At 41.4% G+C, this 24516-nt stretch overlaps 1 protein-coding gene across 3 annotated transcripts in view; it reads left to right on the top strand.

Annotated features, from left to right (window-relative positions):
- Positions 1-24516, top strand: part of GADL1 (glutamate decarboxylase like 1) — a 118555-nt gene that overhangs the window by 11558 nt on the left and 82481 nt on the right. Inside the window, exons 2-3 of one of the 3 annotated variants that reach the window (XM_068152908.1) lie at positions 9708-9826; positions 10958-11040. In XM_068152908.1, the coding sequence (XP_068009009.1) occupies positions 11031-11040 (10 nt within the window). In that variant the 5' untranslated portion in view covers positions 9708-9826; positions 10958-11030. Of the gene's footprint in view, positions 1-9707; positions 9827-10957; positions 11041-14313; positions 14381-14423; positions 14546-24516 lie in introns of those variants that run through there. The other 2 variants (XM_068152910.1, XM_068152909.1) reach the window with 2 other exon arrangements.

The following is a 24516-nucleotide window of genomic DNA, read 5'->3' as shown; positions in this document are numbered from 1 at the left end:
TATATATATACATATATATAAAACACAGCCTGCTCTTTCTCTTGCATCGTATTGTCACCTAATTAATGGCTAAATTATCTTTCTCTTTTCCAACATGACGACTGAGCCCAAATGGCTTAATAAGGACATGCCAATACTGTTCCAATTCTAGGTAGGATGGGAGAGTGGGAGTTAGCATGTGTGAGAACTGGCCTAGGAGCATGCTAGGACCTAAACAGCATCAATGATCATGGACCAGAACACAGATCAGTACTTTTCCCTGGTGAGGTTACAGTATGTAAGGTTGAGTTTCTTGAGTCTTTTTCTTGAGTATTTTACCTTCCAGTGTTAAACATTGTAATGATGAGCACTGTGATGGCAGGGGCGTAATGATAATTATCTACAAGGCTTGCCACCAAGGGAAATACCCTTTGTCATTAATGACTTACCATTTCCAGCAACAGTAAAGAAACTTTGTGATGAGAAGGTGTGAATACTTACTCCACTTACTACATTGGCTTTGAAGTGTTTACATATTCTGTGACTATTAATACATGTGGAGTAAGACTGGAAAACCTTTGTTCCCTCACAGGAAGGAAACGTGATGCCTTTGTCTTGAAAATATTGCCTCGATTTGAATCCCAAGTAACTTAGTTTAATCCCATAGGAACTCTGCACGTTGCTGCTCTGAGCCAAATCCTTTCAGGCTTTTGCTTTGAGATGTTCTGTCCTGTACAATTCTGATCATGTAGCCATAATGCTGTGCTTCTGTACAAGCCTTCCTTTTCATTCCTAAAGATGTACGTTTTCCAACTCAGTTATAAGATGACCTGTCACACTTATCTCCTGTAACCCCATCTATTTGTTTTAATGGTCAGTGCAGCCCAGCAGAAATGACAGAAATTCTATCTTCCAGTTGCAGAGAAAAGAATCAGAAGTTCAACACATGGCATGTCAGGGATGGACAGAGAAGCACAGGCCTAATTAGCATTCCCTAGATGATTTTTATCCACCTCTCTCTCTCTCTCTTTTTTTTTTATCTTAACAGGACAGCACTTTTTTCACAGATCTGTGATCTGGAAGTCATAAGTGTCAAAGTGGATCAGTGTTCTCTTCCTTTGTGTTGTGACTATTACCCTAACTTGTTTTGCTGCTTTTAGAAGAATAATGACCATCCACTTGCTTGGGTTAAAATGTAGAGGCATCTGGGAATTCCATGCTGTGTTTTTCACTGGAAAATCGTAGTAAAAACATTTACTGCTAAACAATGAAGTTGATATTATCTTCGAAATATGTGTGTGTGGGGGTTTAGTCATATTTAATGATTTGGAGGTAAGTTTTATTTAACCAGGAAGAGGTATGAGGAAAGATCTTATTATGGTACAGTTTTGTGTGTGATTGTCTTCAACCTCAATCCTGCAGTTTGACCTTTGCAGAGGGACTTCTCAATGCTGTAGAGAGGCACTTGAAGTAATGGAAGATGGGTTTGTATTATGTAAAGACACTCAAAACCTAGACCTCTAGGGTACTATTGGCCTGCACTCATACATGCAGATGATGCAGTGATGCTAGCACAGTGGTCTGCAGAGCCCTCTAATAAACAACACTGCTGAAGAACCACGGGTTATGGTCAGCTGCAACAAGGTTCACTGAAGTGAGACCTAGACTAAAAAGGTTGGGAATCAGTGGTCTATAATGTGTCACATTAAAGACTTTTATAACACTTTTGATTCCCAGCTGAATTGTTCACAGAAATGGCTGAAGTGTAGTCAAATGTATGGAGATAGCCCTCCAAAGGGGTTTGGTATTGACATGGACGTTTTCAGGCAGAAAACAAAGTTCTCTCCTCTACTCTTTGTCCACAGAGTCTGTACAGTTTAGTGATAGGTATTAAATGGTAATAAGTAGTAAGTAATTAGAAATAATTTTCTCTGACAAGGGGAAGGCTCCTGACAGATTTGTTCAGAGACTGATAAATTGGTCTATGCAGCCCCTGAAAAGAGGAGAGGAGAGTGCCCACTGGGAAACTGCAGTGCACAGTCCTGGTGGAGGACCTGAGCAGCATGTAGTGAGCAGTAGATCTGAAGAGCCCACAGTCCTCCTTCATCTGGAGCTAGACTACAAATTACCTTTAATCACAGATAGCTCTATCCACACTATGTCCATGCAAGGGAATGTGACAAGTGATAACAGCTTATCATCCAGTTTGTGAAAGTGCTAAAACTGTGTGTTTGCAGCTAAGGCTAAGCCAATTGCTAAGAAAATGGCTGTGCTGGTTTAGCCTCTTGCTGTTTGCTACCCTCCCTCTGCCATCTTGTTACTATTACTTTAGGAGATCTGGCAGAAAGAAAGGTGTACTCTTGCCTCTGCCATTCTTGGGCAAACCTACAGTCTTTGGTATTGCAAACTATTTGGTGCTGCAAACTGTTTGGTGCATTAGGAGATAATGTGATTGTGTTTTAAGCTTAGTGAGCAGGGTTTAAACTGACACACTTCATGTTTAAATTAACAAAACTTTCACATTAATTGAAAATCATGCTTTGGGTTAAACCAATTGTGAAGTTTAAAATGTGAGCAGTTGTGAAGATATTATTTTTTTATCATGGAATTATGAGCTTCACAGAATCCCAGAAGGCCAGGTTGGAAGGGACTGCAAGGGTCTTCTGGTCCAACCTTGCTGCAGCCAGGAGGAGCAGGTTAAGGTACTGCACCATCATCATCTATGTTACTTGGATCTTTATTGCACCAAATCAAATGCTTCTATGCAAACCACAAAACTGAGAACCAAGACAGTTGCCTTCATTAAGGTATAAATGAAAACATTTGCTATATTTAAAAGACATGTCCAATCTGCTTTTGGCTTAAAATGTGTCTTTTACAGCCTATCTTGGCACACACATCTCCTTCCTCCCAGTTATGAATGCCTTGGAGTGACCAAGTAAGCGATAATTCCAGTTGCTCCTGACAGAAGATGCCACTGCTCCACTGCATTCTTTCTGATGAATGTATCTTCTCAGTACCCCTGAAACAGGCTTTGCATCAGCAACATCCTCAACAAGGATTTTTAAAGTGGGTCAGGTACATTGATAGATTGGAGAAGAAGATTGAATGAAGGAATGGGGGGCGGTGAGCATGTGTATAAATGTGGACCTGCTTTTATCTTCATATTTTCCTCCTTGCTAATTGAGTCAGGTGCCTCTGACAGCAGCCATAGAAGGAGCTTTCAGTATAAAGTGCTTTTTTTCTGGAGATGTAATCACCATGGCTGAAAAGTCTGATTCTTGTTACAGTTAATAGTAATTAATTTTCTCAACTTGTGTGGGGATAGCATTTCTCCTTGTAATTCCTAGACTAGTTCCAGGCAGGATCCAGGTAGCACATTGATTATGCTATTTGTCCTCAGCATCATTCTTTACGATTGGCTCTGGAATTGTCTATCTGGCAATGACAGTAAGTTACTTAAGGTGAAAAAATGTCTAAATTAAGATGAAAAATTTCTGGAGGAAAAAGACTAAAATCTGCAGACCAAGGATTACAGTCAGCTAGAGAAAGAGGTAGATGGAAAACCTGTATTATTTTGAGTCTGCTGTTAATATATCAGGCAGCCAGGCAGGAGGAGGTATTGCAAAAACATCTGCAGTGCAGTTTGATTCCCTGGGGTGAGAAAGGAGATGGTGGAAGCAGCAGCAGCTGCAGTCAGACCAAGAAATCTCTGATTTTATTGTTTAACAGCAATATTGATCTTATGTTGTGTTGATGGCTCTGGAGACTGTCTACTTTTCACTGGGTGTGCAGGGCATGTTCGGAGCATGCTTTTTGGCAGCTGCCCATTCAGTTGGTTAATGCATAAACTGGAAGAGCCACCTAGATGGAACAGGCCTTTGCAGTAGCAGGCAGCCCTGTGATAAACGCTTAGTGCAGACAAGTCAACAGAAATGCCTTGCTGTGCATATCCCAGGAGCCACAGAACACTTGCCCCAAACAATAACATAGCAGTCTGTAATAAAAAAGAAAGAACCACAAAAGCACACCATACTACAGGAAAAAAACCAGAAGAGACTTGGGCATTAGAAATGTGTTCAGACTAAAGCACCAGAAGAATTTGTCCCCAAGAGAAGGACCTAGAAAGTAAACAATTTATCAAGCTACTGATAGACACCAAGACTTTCCAAACCTTCCCTGCCAATCTGTTCAAAGAATTTTTTGACACCCAACCTAGTGACCAGCTTAACATTTGATACCTGAACAAGATGCATCACAATTTGAACAGCTGTTTATCTTCTGTGTCTGTTCATTTTTCTCACTGACCTCTGTCATCTGAGACAGTTAATAAGGTTCTTTGTTAGTATCAGTTATAGGTGTAGTGGCAGTGAGGCACTGGCTGGACACAGACTTTCAGACCTTCACCCACCATTACAGAGATCTTGTCAAATCTTGTAGCAAAAAAAATAATCTGAAATACTTTTAAAAGATGTTTCTTTGTATTCCTCTCAGACCTGTTGCAGGTTGAAGGAGATGGGGCTCATTAGAGCTACCACAGGAGTTGTGCTTGTTCCTTTCCTATGTTGCCACCATATCTTTTTCACTGTCATTATTCATAGTAGCAAGGATCAGATAGAAAATCTGGCTTTTCCTATGCATTTTTATAAATTAAACTTATCTAGGTGAAACTGCTGTCAAACTAGGTTAACTTTCATCTAGGCTCTTTACCACAATGTCTATTAAAACTATTGTAGGTGGTTTCAAGGCCACTAAGCACCATATGATTCTAGCCACAGTATCACAGTATCACTTAGGTTGGAAAGGACCTCAAGGATCATCGAGTCCAACCTATCAACACAGACCCCATGACTACACCATGGCACCAAGTGCCACGTCCAATCTCCTCTTGAACTCCTCCAGGGTCGATGACTCAACCACCTCCCTGGGCAACCCGTTCCAATGACGAATGACTCGCTCGGTGAAGACCTTCCTCCTCACCTCGAGTCTAAACCTCCCCTGCCGCAGCTTGAGACTGTGTCCTCTTGTTCTGGTGCTGGTTGCCTGGGAGAAGAGGCCAACCCCTTCCTGGCTACAACCACCTTTCAGGTAGTTGTAGAGGGCAATGAGGTCACCCCTGAGCCTCCTCCTCTCCAGGCTAAACAATCCCAGCTCCCTCAGCCTCTCCTCATAGGGCTTGTGTTCAAGGCCTCTCCCCAGCCTTGTCGCCCTTAGTCAAAACAGAAGAAAGCAGATGCGTGGACATTGTAAATGAGAAATCAAGTGAAAGCTTCATCCTGTTCTTTATGCCAAAGGATTGTATATAACATTGTAGACCAGGGCAAAGCAAAAGGGGCTGTGAAACAGTCCATTAGTAGCTATGTTATCTTTGAGCAGAAATGAGCATTTCACACACCAACAGAGGAACTCCTCTCTGAGTTGCAAACCTATGTCTCATGCTTACTTCCCAACAGCTGGAAATGAATGCATTAATAATAATAATGCATTAATAATGCCTTACCATACAAAAAAAAAAATCCATGTTCTTTTTACTGCTGAGTCGATTCTGGGAGACTCCCTGAATGCAGTCCTGTTATTTACCATTTTGCTGTAACCTTTTTATTGATTTTTTTTTTTTTTCCTGATAAGGGAGAAATAATAATTAGCTCTCTCTACTTTTGATAGCTTTCCTTATTATAAAACTAATTACAGCCTGACTTTTATTGTTGTGAGAATTATAACAATGAAAAAGGCTCAGAGTAGCAAAATTAAAAAGATGAGATTTTCCTAATGATGCTGGGCTGAGTCATACCCTTCTGTATTTCTCCCAACAAACTTTCATTTTCTTTGGAAAGGAAAAAGAAAAGACAGTACTCCTTGGGATACCTGAGGTTTCCTTACTACAACAGTTCTTTAAACTCTGAGAAAGGGGGAGCAGTAAAGTGTGAAAGATACTCAGGGCAAGAACTGTTAAGCAAGAAGTCCTGTTTCCTATCAACAGAAGTGTCTGCTTCAAAACCAATGGCACAATCATGACCTTCATCTTAGTACTAAGAACACTTGGGAATTTCTTTGGAGATCTGAAAAGAAACCAATGCATCTAGAATGGAACAGAAACCTTTATTGCCACTGTAATTAAACTGAGTAACAATGGACTAGGATTAACTAATATATTCATGGATTTACACAGAAGGGTCAAAAATTATAGCACTGTTGTCTTTGGGTTACCAAATACTGTAATAAAAAGCAAGGCCTTAAAGGGTCATCCTGAAAAACTGGAAGTAATCCAAGATACCTAACTTTGCGACAGTGGGTCAATCTCTGTTAGGTAACTACATGATTGAAATTTTGCTGAAAAGTTCTAAGCCCTAGGAATTGACCTTTGAAGAGAAATCAAATGGTTGCACATTAAAGCAGGATTCTCTGCATAAGCACCCCTATTTTAAAAGGCAGTATGCTCATGTGAGCTACCGATTTAGCGCTTCTAAGTACTGGTGGTAAGAGAATCTGTTTCAAAGGTTGTGTTAGTTTTTGCTGTGTCTGAATGGATACACTGGCACTAAAACTGCCCAGACAGACCTTTAGAAATGGGTTGCTTATGTTCAGGATACAACATAGATAAGGTATATAATTTGATGGCATTTCATCCCTAAGTGTGCTAGGTATCACTCTCTACTACTTTATGCCAGTGGGTACTAATAGAATATGTTAAAATGATACATGTTCTCTTCACTAATTTTGAACATTATGCATCTTTATAGATTTGAGGCTTATACACTTGTCAGAAATTCCCTACAGGTCAGTTTATTTGTAGAATGGTAAAGGTATTTTTTTTGAAAACAAGAGGGAAGTTCATTTTGATTTCTTTCCATTGCACTGCTGGAAGTCCATGTGGTTTGTCACTCATTTCTTTCCATTCTTCCTAGTGTGCCTGCAGAGTAAGTTCTCTCTACTGTTTTGAATACAACTGGTTGAGTGAGTGAGCAATCACATTCTGGGTTTCTTTACCTGTCAAATGCAAAAAGATCCCAAGAGAAAAGATGTCTTGGAAAAGAATGACCTAGGAGTTTGAAAAGAGTGTGTCTCAGGAGAAAATAAATTCTTAATGATTACCAGCACACCTCATGAAAGAGTCTATAGAATAGAATTAGAATAGAATAGAATTAACCAAGTTGGAAAAGACCTTTGAGATCACCAAGTCCAACCTATCACCCAACACCATCTAATCAACTAAACCATGGCAGCAAGAGCCTCATCCAGTCTCTTCCTAAACACCTCCAGTGATGGTGACTCCACCACCTCCCTGGGCAGCCCATTCCAATGGCCAATCACTCTTTCTGTGAAGAGCTTCCTAACATCCAGCCTAAACCTCCCCTGGTGCAGCTTGAGACTGTGTCCTCTTGATCTGGTGCTGATTGCCTGGGAGAAGAGACCAATCCTCACCTGGCTACAACCTCCCTTCAGGTAGTTGTAGACAGCAATAAGGTTTCCAGTCTATGTTACAGAAAGATCCAAGACTTCAAACAATTTCCCTCAAGAAGCAACTTTTGGTGTGTAGAAGACTACATTTTGATTTAATTTTCTTCCTTAAAAAAAAATCTTAAAAATACTGTGTGAATTGCTGTTTTCAAGAGGCCAGGACACATAATCCTAATAGCAATCCACTTTATGTGGAAAATCATAGAATCATTGATTCAGTAAGGTTGGAAAAGATCATCAAGTCCAACCTGTCACCCAAGACCTCATGACTACTAAACCATGGCACCAAGTGCCACATCCAATCCCCTGTTGAACCCCTCCAGGGATGGTGACTCCACCACCTCCCTGGGCAGCCTTTTCCAATGCCTGACAACTCGGAGAGCTTTGCCATGTCTCTTTGTCACCTCTGCTGTTGTGCTCTTCAGAGTTCATCATCTCACGAAGACCTAGTGAAGCCTGACTCAAACACAGCTATAGAATATTGAGGAAAAAGCCATTATGGGAGAGTCTCATTAATGCAGCTGACTGATGAGTGAAACCCTGTCTTTTTACTAAATGTATCTTCAACTTTTGTAGTCTTTGTACGTGGATTTTATTTCCTAACTGCTAAGATGAACTGAGGAATAGTCTTTGTTCTGCCAGCATGCATGATTGCCTTTTATAGCCCTGTGCACGATAGCAATCTGGCTGCAGCAGTGCGCACCTCTGTGTGGGCCACATGCCAAATACCCAGCCTTAAGGAAGAGTCTGTAGCTTGCCTTCAGCATTGTGTTACTTTTGCTACTTCTTTAGCAATATCCAGGCTTGTTGTTTTGAAGATGATTCATACATGCACCCACTAGCTGCAGTGATTGCAGCAGAACAGTATCTGGTGTTTCTCTGCTTTTTAATCTGGCTTTCCTCTGTGATCCCCTTTATCTTCCTGTGCTTTAAGTAGAATGTTTAGAGCACTGAAAAAACCCCAACCAACCAAGAAAAAAACCCAAACCAAACCAACCAGAAACAAACCCAACAAAAAACAAAGGCAGAAAGTCTATGTGCACTTCAAGTATCTCTTTGTTTATTGAAAAACACCACGTGCAGACACACAATAAGTATGAAAACACCTTGCTATTAGTAGCCATTTCCCCCTAGGCTTCTCTGTCTAGAACATAATAAAACAGGAGAATGTGAATAAAATGGTTATCAAAATATTTTGTTAATGTTATAAACCATAAAAATGAAGATTGTATTGCCTTTTTCATTGTAATCAATGAGATCAAAGGCTAAAATTAGAGTATTGGATTTTAAACATCCTCATTTAGTTGTTACAGCTCATGAATGTGGCATCTATTGCTTCTGCTCCTTCTTTGCTCTGCCTGTTCAAAGAGCAAACAGAAGCCCTGCTCTAATTGGTTGACGAGACATATCAGTTATTCAAAAATAGTGGTGCAGTTTAGGGGCCTTAGAAAGTCTAGTGTTTAATAATGTACTTTGTAAGGCTTCTTTTATTAAGCACAAGAGTAATAACAATTATATCTGTAATTACCATTATTGACTGAAGCAACAAAAGTCTGTGTTGAAAGGATGCATGTTCAAGGGCTGCAAATAGCTCTATTTCGATTACTTTTTTTTCCCCCCCTTTTTCAATGTAGATGTGATTTAATAGATTTAGATATAAAACATTTGGCATCTAAGTAGGTTCTATGAAACCACCAAAGGCTTGCCAGCGATTTGAGTGAGTTTCTATTTGAGCAGCAAGTGGGGCTAAAGCTACGAACATGACATTGCCATAGGCCTGAGCTAAATGTCCAGCCTAGGTCAGCATTAGAGTAGTGGGATGCCCTTTCAGTGCCTCTGACTCTTATGCTGCTGTTATCTCCTGCTCGTCCTGCCCCTGGCACCACCAGCAGGGACGGCACTGAGTTCTGGTAATTGATCTGGGGTCCTTGCCCTGCCTCCTAAGGTTGCAGAGGCTTTTGCTATTTGTGAACTGCTCCCTGTGCATTCTTCCATTTAGACTCTTCATAGTATGTGTGACCTTTGCACCTCTGAAGATGTGCTGTCCAAAAGAAGATGTGCCCTACGTGTGTCTCAAGGGAATGACATCTGACTGCCTATGATAAGAATGGATTTTGCTGCTTAAATTCAGTTTTCCTTCTGTTGCCTTTGTTGTTTTTGCTGATGCCTTTAGGGTCTGAGCTTCACCTACTGATGTTCTGTTGTTTTGAGCCTTGGCGTTCTGAAAATGCATTTTGCCAGCCAGCTAATGTACTGTTGTTCCCTTGAAGGCATCAGATGCTGCAACCTGAGAGCCTAACTACTTCTTCACTTTACTGTATAGAATGATCAGTTCTCACCTTTGCTTGGCCACCAGTACAGCAACATTATTCCATTAGGTATCAAAAAGGTAATGAATGCCCTTCAACCTTTTAATGTCTTTTCTTCCCTGCACCAGACTACTGATGTTTGAGTTCCATAGGTGATGTTAATATCAATAGAGGTAATGGTGGCACTATGACTGATCTGACTTTCAAAAGTGCAAGGATCCTTCAGGTTTTGTTGACTCCATTTGGAGTTGTGACTGCTTTGTAATTCTAAAAATGGAGCCCACAGCTTCTCCTGGGTAAAAGACAGAGAAAGAGCTGGCTTTTACCTGCACCTTCCAGGTTAGATTTGCAAAAGTGTGTGGTAAATTTGAAAGCTTCTATCTTTAAAAACCACCTAAAAGGGCCTGGTGTTTTTCTAAATAATTTCCAGATATACCAAAATTAGAATAGCTTAAAATCTTTGAGTGTCCTTCGGATAAAATTGTTTCCTTGTTTGGAAAGTACTTTTGTTTTTTGGAGTAGTGCAACTGAAAAAAGGTTTACATGCTAACTCCAAAACCAACTCTCCCTCTCCAACTTTATTGTTTCTTCCTTTGTTAAGAAATGTATTGTTATTCTACTGTTGAACTATTTGCTTGTGGTCATTGGTTTTCTGCATAATTTAGAGAAGGTTCCTTACTTGTTGGGAAGGTTGTGCCTTCACGAACTTCAGGGAGGGAGGCAGGCAGGCAGATGCTGAGAGCAGAAAGGCTACTGAGGTGAACATTGCCATATCAACTTTGCAAGCAGAAGAGAAAAGATGTGAGTTCACATATTGGCAAATGCAACAATTTAAGAAGACTGATAGTTCATTAATGTTTAAGTGTAGTTCTCAATAGTTTATGTGCAACACAATTCAGTTGTGTGGTCCTGGCTGCTTCAGAGAGCTAGGTATTACTTGTCAGTGTCAAACCTTTTAGTCTTCACTGCATACCACAGCTCATTATGGGGGGGATCATATCTTCAGGTGAGGTAACTTGACTCATTTATGCACAAGCTGGCTGAGAAATCCATAAATATTTAAAACTTATGTATATTTACTGCTGTAATATTGCATACAGAATTAGTTGACTGCTTTGTCTGCCAGCATCTCAAAGTTTGCAGCTTAATTATCATATCACCTAAGTCCAATGGCTAGTGTTTTTGATACATGCTTCTGTCCATTTCTTCAGCTTCTCCTTAAACTCTTCTGAGCTTCTTGTGAACCAGATGAACTGAAATCTTGTCAGCTTAGTGCACTGACAAATGAAAATAGGTGAGTAATATTGATTTTATTCTGTTATTTTATAATCTTCTTGCCAACGATGTCTTGTGTACTGCCACCACTTTAAATCCTACACAGAGTAGTTGTGTTTTTCAGAGAGACTGATTGTACTCAGTTGACACAGAATATTATCCTGAGCAGATGCTCACCAATAGCCAACCCTTCTTATATTTCCTCAGTATAACAAGAAATAATGAAGTATCATCTCAAAGAACTATTTATTCAGTGGTCTGATCTCTGTCATTAAATGCCATGCATGTATAAGCAGTGAGGACAGTAACTTGCATTTGTCTAAAACCTATCTTTCAGAAAGATATCTTGTCCTGGCTGAGGCACATACACCCACTCAAAATTCCTTGGTGCCTATGTTGGCTAGTGATGTAGTGTTACCTTAAGAAGGAAAAATTGTGTTCTTTGAATTTGTCTGACTTTAGTTTCTACCACAGCTTCATGTTATGCTATTCTCCTCTAGATTGAAGAGCCCTTCAGAATTCTGTGGGGTTTTTTCTCCATAGAGGTACTTATATGCTGTAATCAAGTCAATCATTTTGATATGATAAACAGATTGAGCTCTTTAAGTCTCAGTTAGCAGCATTTTTCCTCAATTCTCAAATCACATTTTCAGCTCTTGATCTGTTCCCTCTCCAATTTTCCAACACTTTTTTTCCCCAAAACATAGGCAGGAACACAGCCTCATCAGTGATAAATCCAGAGGTAAAACTATCTCCCCTACTTCCTTCTCCCCTGATGCAAACAAATCTTTCCTGGTACCAGAGTCAGAACAAGCATTTAAGACGAGTTGGTGACTACAACCCCTAAATCTTTTTCAGCAAGTGCCTTCTCCATACACAACACCTACAATTCTCCAAGTTTGTTACAGGGACTTAGTTCCAGTAAATGTATTTTGTTTGATAAGGCACAGCTTGCCACTCAGTTCAGACCCTTTCACATGGTTGCTTGGTCCTTATTACCTTTACAATTTCTTTCTTTTTCGTGTCCTTTTCAGGTGTGACCCCCTTTTTACAGAAACATACCCATTCGATCAAGGTTCCTTACTGTCAGCTACTTTTTGTCATCAGTCCTTTAGGCAAGTCACAGAATGTTAGGGGTTGGAAAGGACCTCAAAAGATCATCTAGTCCAACCTCCCTGCCAGAGCAGGATCACCTAGAGTAGATCACACAGGAACCCATCAAGGTGGGTTTTGAATATCTCCAGACAGAGAGATTCCACAACCTCCCTGGGCAGCCTGTTCCAGTGTTCCATCACCCTCACAGTGAAAAACTTTTTCCTCATGTTGCCTCAACTTCCACCCATTGCCCCTTGTGCTGTCATTGGGCATCACTGGCACTCACCCTTTACATATTTATAAATATTAATGAGGACACCCTGTTAGTCTCTTCTTCAAGCTAAAGAGCCCCAGCTCCCTCAGTTTCTCATCATAAGGAAGATGTTCAACTCCCTTAGTCATTTTTGTGGCTCTGCAGTGGACTCTTTCAAGCAGTTCCCTGTCCTTCTCAAACTGAGGGGCCGAGAACTGGACACAGTATTCAAGATGCAGCCTCACCAGTGGAAAATGCAGCAGGAGGAGAACCTTAGCATCCATTTTAATACTATCATGGGGTACTAAATTTCTTTCAGACTTAGAAGTCTAATCATTGATATGCTCTTAACAAAATGAGCAGTCTCATAAAAAGAATTTAAAGAACTTTGATTAGACTAGGTCTTCATAAAAAAAAAGACTGAAAGTCTTCCTTTGAAATCTTTTAAAATTAAATCTATTATTCTGAAGTTTACTACAAGTGACAGAGCCCAAATGCCTATTCTAGAACTGGGACTAAAAGTAATCTAAGTTTGCTTTCTTTAATTACTAGCAGGCTGGAGCAGTTCTTCATAACCCCCTTGAGATCCATCTGCTTGTTTCTTTTGTATCACAGAAGTACTTATTGAGCATATTCACATTTTCCACATCAGCATAACCCCACCTATGAACTGCCTTTAGCAACGGACCAGTACCACCACTGGGGTTTCTTTCATTCCTAACAAACTTTAAATGTCTCATTTGCCTTTGGCTATTCCAACCACAGATTTTTTTCTTCTCTAGTAACTTCCCTTATCATTTTTGATATTGTAAATTGCAACTTCTAGCAACTGTAACTGATATATTTTCTCTTTGTTTTCCATTTGATTTCTAACTGCCATCTTTGAGCTTTTATGGGGAAGTTACTGCCTTCTGACTGCAGATTCATAGCCTTTTGGCCATTTAATAGAGATGCTAATTGTTTTCTGCCTAGTCAGTTCCCCTTACTATTTTTCTCAAGTCTGTGGAAATCTGCTCTCTTGAAGTAGCAGAAATATGTACTTTTGATTTGGGCTGTTCTTCATCTACCTACGATGAATACAACCAGGCCATGATGGCTTGCTCTCAAGCAACTACCAGCTTTTGATTTAGTGATATAGATAATTTTAATCTATCAAATGAGCTTCAAATAGTTATTTCTTGCAGTGTAGGATATCTACTGGGTTAAAATTTACCTTCTACAAGTCGAAGTTATTAATGAGTATGCAGTTGAAGCTAGAAAACAGCTACTACACCTCTTTCCTCACAAGCAAGGAAAAGTTGGATGCTATGGGTGAATAAGTTTAATTCATGCCTAAATATTTCACCAGCTTCCAAAACTCTTTGGCAAACTTTAAACGTTTTTGGATTTTAATAGAAGACATGCGATTTTTAGGGCTTTGGTAGTTAATTTTGAGAGGTTTTCACAGAAGGCTGTGACAAGAGCACTAGTTGCCCTCTGTCAAAAGGGCTTTGTTTGCCTTTTTGAACTCTTTTTCTTAAGGAGGTAGCAATTACGAGGAAATAAAGGGATGATAATTAAGGCGGTCTGTGTTGCATTGAATGGGGCTGGTGCCCTGGAGCAAACTGGAATTTAAGGAGGTGAGCTGCAAATCAGCCGAGGGCCTTAAAAGACCCCTTTAAAGGTCGGTGGTGCAGGTCCGGCAGCTCGCTGGTAGTGGGCGCACAGCTCGGCTGCGCCCGCCCGCTAATCACTGGGTTTTAATGCACCAGGTCAGGTTTTCTGAGGCACCGAAACAAGCTGTCACAAGCAGCCGGAGCAAGGGCAGCTCCTGGGCATTAAGAACTCCCTTCTCCCCGTCGTCATCCTTTTGCACCTGGGGGCAGACGGGCGAGAAAACCCTGCGGGTGGCACGGCACGGCATGACTCGGCTCCCCTGTCTGGCGCGCCCGGTTATGACTCGCCGCCGCCTCTCCCCCCGTCACCTCCTGCGCTGGAGGAGGTGGCTGGCGGCGAGCCAGCGGCACTGAGGGTATTAATAAACGATCCGGGTGCCTGCGGGTGTGAGAGGCGAAGGTTGTGGGTTCGGCTCGACCCCGGCGCAGCACGGGACGGCTTGACTCAGGAGCGGCCAGGGCCACGCCGGGGAGGTGCCTGCCCACCACACCCGGCTTCCACCGTCAAGGCGAGATGGAGGGTAAACGCTGCTAGGCTGAGAGCCGCCTTCTTCGTCCTCTCCCCGCTTCTGTTTCTCCTGCTGCGCTTCAGGCTGCGGCCGCTGGAGCCGCGCCCTGCGGGCAGTGCGGAGGGGCGCGGGCAGTTGGGCAGTGCCACAGTCTCTGGCCCGATCGGGGCTTCAAACTCTTTCTGCCGGCCTGCGTGGGCTCCCGGAGCCTCTCTGCCATGGCTACCGCAGGGCAGAGGAGGAGAGGAACCTCAGAACAGAGGAGGGAGTCAGGTTCGGGTTGCAGCAGGTGTGCGGGACGCGTAGGGCTGCCTTCGTGGGGGTCCTGCCGGTTCAGAAACTTACCCAGTAGCGTGTAGAGATGAGCAGAGACACTGCTCGTTCAACATCTGTCTATAGCCTCCTTTCGTTAGACTACAGCACTAACGTAGCCAGAACGGTTTGTTAAGGCACAGAGTTGACAACAATTGTTATAAAACCCTTGCAGCGCAGTGGTTTTGGTGAAAAGAATGCTCTTTAAAGAGTGACGCCCTGTAATGTGGTTTGCTTCTTTGGTTGGTTTTAGGAACCGAAATAAAACGGGTAATGCATTACACTGATTTGCTTTGGAGCAAAAAGTTTCAGGAAGGGAGCTGTTAATCCAGTTTCATAAATGTATTATCAAGTTAGCTTATTTATCTGCATTAATAGGAAGCCCTAGCATCCCTATATAAAAAAAATAGAAGTCGACCGTATATTTTAGGAAATTGGGAATGTGGAAGACCATACAATGATGATACTTCTGGACGAGCTTAGAAAATGCACAGGCTTTATGTATGCCATCATTTGCAAGGTTAAGAAATGAGCAATTCCGTGGTCTTGTGACTGGAAACTGGTTGCTATGTCAGAAACTGAAGATGTTTACGGATGGCTGTGCCTTTTCCCACATGATCAATATTCTCGATAAGAGTTTTTCTACATCGCAAGCTGGGAATCTCTTAGGAAAGCAGTCAACACGTTTTGGCATCTAGTAGGTTTCTTTCAGTTTTGCCCTAAGCATGGGTGAGAGACTGAAATATTTTTACTCCCAAGCTGAGCAAGTTTTATAGCTTGTCTCTTAGTTCAGTGTCTTGCATTCACAGGTGACCCCATGTCATTAGCACTCTATTAGTGGACGATCTCTAAATAAAATACTTGAAAGAAAATGCAAGAAATGTAGTATTTTAGGAACCATGGCTCTCTTTTGCTTGGTTTGCATCATCCTTGTAATGCTAATTAGCTTGTGCGGGTAAGACAGAATGTGTCTAGTGACAATAGGATCCCCACTCTTGCTCCAGTTTTTTCAGACTCTCTACCTTATGAGTAACTTCTGTAATTACTGCCTACTTTCTGTCACGAAGAATTCTTTCCATGTCTTCTCTTCCTTTTAGTTATTAGCTTTTGGTGTTTTCTGCGAGTTTCTATCTGGTGAATGAATGTCACATAAGTGGGATGGTGAAGGAAGTTGAGCCTTTTCTGCAGGTGTGGATTGTTGACTTTTATTAATAGATTGGGCTGATTTTGCTCCTGTTCTCATGAGCTGTTGGAGAAGCAGCTATTTGGTTTGAGATGTGGTGGACTCAGTGTGATGCGTCTTGTCTTTCTCTAAGTCAAGTGGACGCACTCTTTAAAAGGGGTGACACAGTTGGGTTTTTGTTGTTGGTTTATTTAAACACAATGAATCTGAAAGTGAGCATTTGTGGTGTTCATCTTGGGTGCTGCTAATTGAGCGTTATTTCTGAGGCGTTATCACCGCTTGTCCACGAGGGCAGTCTTAATGGCTTTGCGGGGATGAGTAAAGAGGATGTTCTAGGGGGTGCTTCCACTAACACAACAGATAGCAAAATCCTGTTAATCAGAGACGGGCAAGTTGTAGTTTCCTGCTCCTAGTTGCAGAAACGGATCTCGACTTCGGATTTTGACTTCATTTGGCATCAGGGTAGTTTTTCGAGGCTATTTTGATAAAGGGGAAAGCCTGGAGAAATGGGGGAGGGGGAGAGGTAGGAGGCAGGCAAGATATTCCCTTGTGGGGCATAAAGGCTGAGTGAGTGTATTATGCAGAGTTGCCAGCAAATTACTACCTCGTCAAACATAACAAACAGTAGGAGCTGGAAACCCCAAGAGGAAGGGAGTTGCTGGCATTTACACCATATGCTGCTTTTTAACTTGTGAATGGCTGGATGCTTGGTGTGCATATTGTATGTTTGGGGTGTTATGTGGCTTGTGCGTGCCAGCAGACTGGGGAGATGAGTCAGCAAACATTTATTTCATGTAAGATGTTGCTGTATTACCATCTCAGACAGATGTAATATGAAACACGATAAGACATACTGGAAGTTAGGTTGAATTTAAAGCTCTGGTAATGTGACACTTGGGTTAGCATTTTGATCTTGTCTTAAGATCTGACAAGAAAAAAATAAATACTAGGATCTGCTAATATCACTTCATCACAGGAAGGGAAATGGGTTTGCAAGAAATTGCATGTGCATCAAATTTAAGCCATTCTGTGTGAGTGCATTGGTTGTGTTTTAAAATTAATACAAATTTTCCTGGCAGTTAATGAACATTTAGTGAAGAGGCTTAATTTGACATTTGAGAAGTTCAATAAATAATTATTCTTTCTTGATTAAGCCATCTTTTAAGCTGTCACTTATACAACTAAGAATTGTCACTTTTTAATGCATTGGGAAAATTTATTGCATACTGATTTGGCTGTTATTAAAGAGTTTGGGTTTCAGATGGCTTGGTTTTTCTGCCCTTGATTATTTTAAGCCGCCTGCTTCTTTAATGACCATTTGTATATCCATAAGCATTTATTACATATTCAGGACAGAAAAAAATGGGAGCATTGAAAACCATGTCTTGGTATTTCTTACCCTACCCTCTAGGCAGGTTTGGGATGGTCATCCAAAATATTAGCAAAAAATATCTCTTCAGGCTTTGCAAAGATAAAAAGTTAAATTTTGTATGCCTTTTTTTTTGGACATTTAACCAGGTAGCTGGTTAAAACTAGGTAATTTGGAAGCACTTTTGAATCTAAAGCTTGGATGTCTCTGTGCTTTGTCACATCTCACCTTATTCAAGCTGAAAAGCCTCATCAGTATGATCTTATACGTTGGCAAATGTCAGCATTTCAAGAAAGGTTGTCTTGTAAGACACTTGGCATCCCTTTGGTAGTTACACTGCAAGACAGCTTGTGTCTCTTTGAGCTCCTTAAACTCATTTTTCTCAAGCAGACATACTTCACTGCTCAGAAATTACTGATCCCTCTTTAAAGGCAATATATCATTTACAAATGGAAAGACCAAGCAGCAAATGTTGCATGTACCTGGTGTTTAGCTGCGTTACTTCTGCAGATCTCAAATGTCTGGCTGAAGTTTTGCCATGGTCAGTGGAAAGCCTCCAAAATAAATGACCTACCTTCTGCCTTCCTTGGAGGAAAGATGGAAGACGTGGGTGCTGTCAGACTGCAGGTGGTGTGTGGACTCAGCCTCTTTCAGCTACCTTGCTAAGTCAGGGATCACATGGGCTCATTGGTGAGCCCTAACATGCATGGCATGGGCAGGTCTGTGATTCCACTAGGCACCATCCAGGCTGTTGCCTTCAAAAATGACTGCCAGGGTCTTCTGCCAGAACTTGCCAGTAGTGTATAATGCCAGCCAGCAGCTTGGCCTCTTGCAGCTTAGAAGTGGTTTCTCAAAACCACTTAGGAAATCAAGGCATGGGTGACCTGAAGTGATGGGTGCATAGCTCTGCCAGCTCCCTCATCTTTGTGACTGGTCTCTGCTGATCTCACCAGCAGCTTTGTAATGGCCTGCATGAGGCAGCTTGCTTCATTTTGAAAGTGCATTGTATTACTTCTCTGTACCTAATATGCTAATAAATCATGAATGTCTATGTAGGAACTAGTTCAGAGCAGCTAGTAGGCTGAAAAGCCCTACACGGAGAGGCTGTGGGAGCTGGGATTGTTTAGCCTGGAGAAGAGAAGGCTCAGGGGAGACCTAATTGCTGTCTACAACTACCTGAAGGGAGGTTGTAGCCAGGCAGAGGTTGGTCTCTTCTCCCAGGCAATCAGCACCAGAACAACAGGACACAGTCTCAAGCTGTGCCAGGGGAAGTTTAGGCTCGAGGTGAGGAGAAAGTTCTTTACAGAGAGAGTTGTTAGCCATTGGAATGTGCTGCCCAGGGAGGTGGTGGAGTTGCCATCCCTGAAGGTGTTCAAGAGGAGATTGGACGTGGCACTTGGTGCCATGGTCTAGTAGTCATGAGGTGTTGGGTGACAAGTTGGACTTGATGGTCTTTGAGGTCTTTTTCAACCTTTATTGATTCTATGAAAGTTACATCCTGGTTTACTGTGCTTTATCTTCTCCATGATGATATATAAGGGTGTATCTCAGAGCAATGCTGTAGATATAAATTAGCAAGCAGTTAACTGGAAATCCTTTGTGGAAAACAGAAAATATGGAAGTGTTTATGGTGTTAAGAAAAAGTGAGAGGAAAAAAATGTTTTGACTCTAACTGGAACATAGAGGTAAATCTTTCTAAACTGAAATTTAGACACTTCATCTGTTTTTGCACTTTTCACTTGCATTGAATCAAAAAAATAACTTCTAGTAAATGACTGCATTCTTAGCTGATTTTTTTTGGGGGAGAGATTGAAGTTAAAATTTTTGTTATGACTAAGAATATATTTGTTGCATGAAATAATAATAGGTTGTTGTGGACTCTTTTAAATCAAGTTGCACAACTTTCACTTGGTGGAAAAAACCCCCACAAATTGTGTTTTCATCCCAGTGAAATCTCTGTGATTCTTTATATTTTATGTGGGTCACACATTGATCAATTCTGTCTGAACTCAGCCTCCTGAAGCTGTTAACTTTGTCCCATGCACAGTGCCTGTGATTGGTTTGGATGTTGTAAATATTCTCACTCCCCCACAGAAAAAGGAACATATATCATATGTCTATAATCAGTGTGCAACTTACAAAGTGGCTTTTATTTTTCAGTTCAGATACTTCCTACACTGTTGGCAGATGCTAAAAATTAGAACATGTGAGTGGAGAGAATCATATTGGGCTCAGGGACTTGGGATTTCCATTTCATAGCTGACATCTGCTGTTTCTCAGTTTTACATCAAGGTGAATTTAATTCTCCACAGCTTTTCTTCCTAATTTGAAATATTACAGCTTGAATCATCCCTTCAGTTACTTACTTAAGACACCAAGAAGTTATTATTAAATATTAACATAATTTCTGGAAGTTCAGCTGTGTAAAATTTCCTGATTCTTGTTTTTCTTGTTTTTAAACTTTTGTCTGCTTCTCTCTGTTTTTGTTTGTTTAGTCTATCCTGCCTAGTCCTGTTTTGTATACCAAGTGTTTGGCATGCAGTAACTGGGCACAACATTTAATGAGTGCTTACTTGCTAAGAGAGTTCCCTCAGGGCTCTGGAAATACCTCTGAAAGGAAAACTCTCTTATCGTGGACCCTACATTCTCTGTCAGATATTCATTGCTGAGGCTACTCTCCAGATTTCTGTCTCTCCTACCAACATTTCCTTTCACAATGAGAAATTCAGGTGTGGGATGGAGCATAGGACCTGTTTGTTGTAATGTTCAGTACTGTCAGTGTGCTCAGTCTATCGAGGGGCCTTTGAGTTTGGACACAAGCACTTTTGTTTCCTCTGTTCCTGCTGTATAAAGAACAGGTTTGCATTTTCACAGCTCGGGCAGGATTCCTGTGTTCAAGGGTGGAAAGCAGGGCTCTTGAAGACCTTCTGAAGGGAAGCACCCAACTTGTTTGTATGTATAGATGGCTTTACCAGAACACCATGTCAGCTTATATACTGAATTCTAAGAAACCTGTGTCCCCTTTGCATGACAACGTGCTTGGGAAATCAGTTTACTGAGAAACCACATATTTTGCCTTAATGCTTGTGTGGCTTTATTTCAGTCATTGACATACAGGAAACTGGGATTAAAGAAACAAAAATACCTTTAAAGATTGTATACCAAAGGACTCAAAGGTTTATGTTGTCTTTATGTCTTGACATAGAAGTTCATTCCCCCCTGCCCCCCACTGGGCACGCTGAAAGAAAATGCTGAGGTCTTCTGAAAGAAGAACCTTGACTAGATCATACAGGATGAGGAATTTTACCATTGTTTATGCTTAATGCTGGCAGTTACTACAGCATTTGTTATGAAGTAAAAATCAGCCTTTGTTCAAAGCCAGCCTTTTGCATTGGCTTGAGTGGTGCTAGTACAGCCTAAGCTGAACAGGATTTGGCTCTGGCATTCAAGCACAAGATACTCTTTCATAACCACCCCATTCTGTTTCTGGCTTTTCTTTGTAAGCAGTAAATCTTTCTGGGTGTTTATTTCTCATAATTGTTGCCAGAATGTGGCGAGTACAAGGCTCCAGTTTCTTTGTAATACAAGAATATAGCAGTGGAAGTTTCTTTGTAATGCAAGAATATAGCAGTGGAAGTTTCTTTGTAATGCAAGAATATAGCAGTGGAAGTTTTTGTATGTTTATGGAAACACAGGTGCAGCTTTTAAATGACTTAGTAGTGCATATATGAAGATATAAGTGTCCAGAGAAGGGCAATGAGGCTGGTGAGGCCTCGAGCATAAGCCCTACGAGGAGAGGTTGAGGGAGCTGGGGTTGGTTAGCCTGGAGAAGAGAAGGCTCAGGGGAGACCTCATTGCTGTCTACAACTACCTGAAGGGTGGTTGTAGCCAGGAGGGGGTTGGTCTCTTCTCCCAGGCAGCCAGCACCAGAATGAGAGGACACAGTCTCAAGCTGCACCAGGGGAAGTTTGGGATCAAGGTGAGGAGAAAGTTCTTCACAGAGAGAGTTATTAGCCAGGAATGTGCTGCCCAGGGAGGTGGTGGAGTTGCCGTCCCTGGAGGTGTTCAAGAGGAGACTGGATGTGGCACTTGGTGCCATGGTTTAGTAGTCATGAGGTGTTTGGTGGCAGGTTGGACTTGATGATCTTTGAGGTCTTTTCCAACCTTATTGATTCTATGATTCTATATACACACATCTCAAAAAAAAAGTAAAAAAAAGGTTTATATCTCTGTACATTATTTCGTCTCAAATGAATGCATGTTTTCTGCTTGAAAAATTGATCATAAGAATTAAATGCTGGTTGGAAATCCTTAGGCTTCTGTAATTGAACATTTCATTCAGGATGAAAGATGAGAGAATTACAGTCTTGATTATGCTGCTTCTAAAGCTAGTGGCTAAATGCCTGGTTGTCTTCAGTTGAAGCAGGATTGAGCCTTTTCTTTTGCTGAAGGTTACTTTGAACAGTCAATAATCCTTAATCTTGGATTTAAAGCACTTCCATTGGGTAAAGTTTTAGTTCTGTTTCAAGCCTGGAGCCGTTTGGCTGAAATTGCGTTTGATATACTTTGTGGAAGTCTGTTTACTGAGTCTGCATAGCAGTCTGTTTCCGTTTGCTTAAAGAGAAAAGTATGTGCTTATTGCAGCCACGTTTCTAGATTGCTTGCCTATCATATTTAAAGGGAAGAAAAAAGGTTTATGTGACAAGATGCTGTTTCTACAAAGTGAGCTTCACATTGGACATGGTCCTTCTATGCAGCCAGGAAGGTCTCTTCCAACCTGGTTCGGTTCGATTCTATTCGATTCTGTTCAAGGCATGGAGTTGAACTTGAATACTGTGAGATATAAAGTCAACTGTGACTCTTTCTGGAGATTCACCTATCTAAAACATAATAAATTGGTCACAGGATCTTTTAAAAAATGTGTTGGAAAGGGGAAAAAAAAATCTTATGGAAATTCAGACTTTTATCATCTGGTTAGTTTTACTCTTCAATATATTTACTGCAACCAAGAGGAAGCAGATTTATTTTTCGGTAGAGTTTGGAGTTGTCATAAGAACTCTAGAAATAAGACAGAAATAGAAGATTAAGTATCATGAGATTTGCAGTAAAATCATGAGGGATGAGAATAGCTCATATATCCAAGAGTGGTTTGCAAAACCTGTAGACCATCACCTCAGAAAATGTGTATCTTTGGGGACTGTTTTAGCTGTTGCTTGTGCAATAATTGTTCCTGTTAATTTCCAGTGATAGTCTTTTGATATTCCAGGGCAGAATTCCAGGGCTGCATCAGGAGAAGTGTGGCTAGCAGGTCGAGGGAGGTGATCCTCCCCCTCTACTCAGCCAGCCTGAGACCCCACCTGGAGTACTGTGTCCAGTTCTGGAGCCCCTATTACAAGAGGGATGTGGAGGTGCTGGAAGGTGTCCAGAGAAGGGCCACAAGGATGATCAGAGGGCTGGAGCACCTCTCCTATGAGGACAGACTGAAGGAGTTGGGGCTGTTCAGTCTGCAGAAGAGAAGGCTCCCAGGTGACCTAATTGTGGCCTTCCAGTATCTGAAGGGGGCCTACAGGAAGGCTGGGGAAGGACTTCTCAGGATCTCAGGGAGTGATAGGACTAGGGGGAATGGAATGAAGCTGGAGGTGGGGAGATTCAGGCTGGATGTGAGGAGGAGGTTCTTCACCATGAGAGTGGTGAGACCCTGGAATGGGTTGTCCAGGGAGGTGGTCGAGGCCCCGTCCCTGGGGGTGTTTAAGACCAGGCTGGATGAGGCTCTGTCCAGCCTGATCTAGTGTGGGGTGTCCCTGCCCATGGCAGGGGGGTTGGAACTAGATGATCCGTGTGGTCCCTTCCAACCCTGAATGAAACTATGAATTCAACTCAGTAAGTTCAACCTGAAATAGTATTGTTTTGTGATCCTGTAATTGGCAACAGCAAGAAAAACAACAAAAACAAAAAACAAACTGAGAAAGTGGTAGATAATTGCAAGGTGTATTATTCAATGGAATCTATATATTGTGGTCTAAGTCCTAACCAGTTTGCTTGGAGGAACACACAAGGAAATTGCTGTTGAAATGAAGGGGATTTTTTCCCTCCCTTCCTCCTGATCCTTTTTCTTTGCCTTTCTCTTTTATAGGCTGCCTGAGACCCAACACCAGGGGATATATTTTTTTGCTCAGGATCCACAAACTGTCTTGTGGAGACTGTAAAACTGTGTATACAGGTGAACAGACCCATTGAAATAGGGAACAGTGTTTAAATGTATTACCCATCCCTGTAATGACTTAGTAGAAAAAGTGAAGTTCTGCTTTTGCTTTTCACAGAATCTCTTGAAGAGATCATTGTAAAGTCATGGAAGTACTAGTACCAGACTTGCTCTACTATCTGCTCTTGTAAACAAAGGAAGTATCAACATCTGTATCTTATGGTAGATAATAATCTCCCATACAGTTTTCTTGGATGCTGTCTGCTCTGCCGTAGAAACAAACCACCTTTGACATGCTTGGAGATGATAGCAGCTCCAGGTGATGTTGAGGCTGAGATTCCTTTTTTTTAACACAGTTAAGCTTCAGTTAATACTTAAAGGCATCTATTTATGCATCAAATAGATAAATCTCAGTTCAAAAACTCTTTATTCTGTCTGTCCAAAGTTGTAATGCCTTCTGATTCCTTGTTAATACCTGGGGTTTTGTGTCTTGTAAAGCTGACCTATTAGCTTCTGTTTTCAGAGAGAAACCTCTAAGGCTTTTTCAAAGCCGCAGTTTCTGTATAGTGCCTCTGCTGTGGTGTGCTGGGAAGCATGATGAGAATTGGTGATTTTGACATCTGTGATGTTTCCCCTCTTTGCTTGTTGAAGATGTAATACAGTTTACCTGCTTATTGTGAGTCTGTTCCACAAGAACATTTATGCCTTTCCTACAGAAATGTGCCAAAGGTTGCTCTGTTCAACAAAATTGAGTATGTTGCCTATTTGGTTTAAAAATATAAGAACTTTCAGAAATAGAGCATAGGATTCTCTTTTTTGTCATCAGTATTATATGAAGCCACCTGTTGTTAGAATTTTGTTTGTCATATCTGTCTTAATAAGAGAAAGTGAACTGAATAGCTTCTTTGAGTCATCAG

Source organism: Melanerpes formicivorus, unplaced genomic scaffold (genome assembly GCF_026170545.1).
Source record: "Melanerpes formicivorus ecotype bairdi unplaced genomic scaffold, bMelFor1.0.p_v2 SCAF_24, whole genome shotgun sequence".
NCBI lineage: Eukaryota > Metazoa > Chordata > Aves > Piciformes > Picidae > Melanerpes > Melanerpes formicivorus.
The sequence above is the reverse complement of the archived record's forward strand: the minus strand, read 5'-3'. Positions and strand labels throughout refer to the sequence as shown.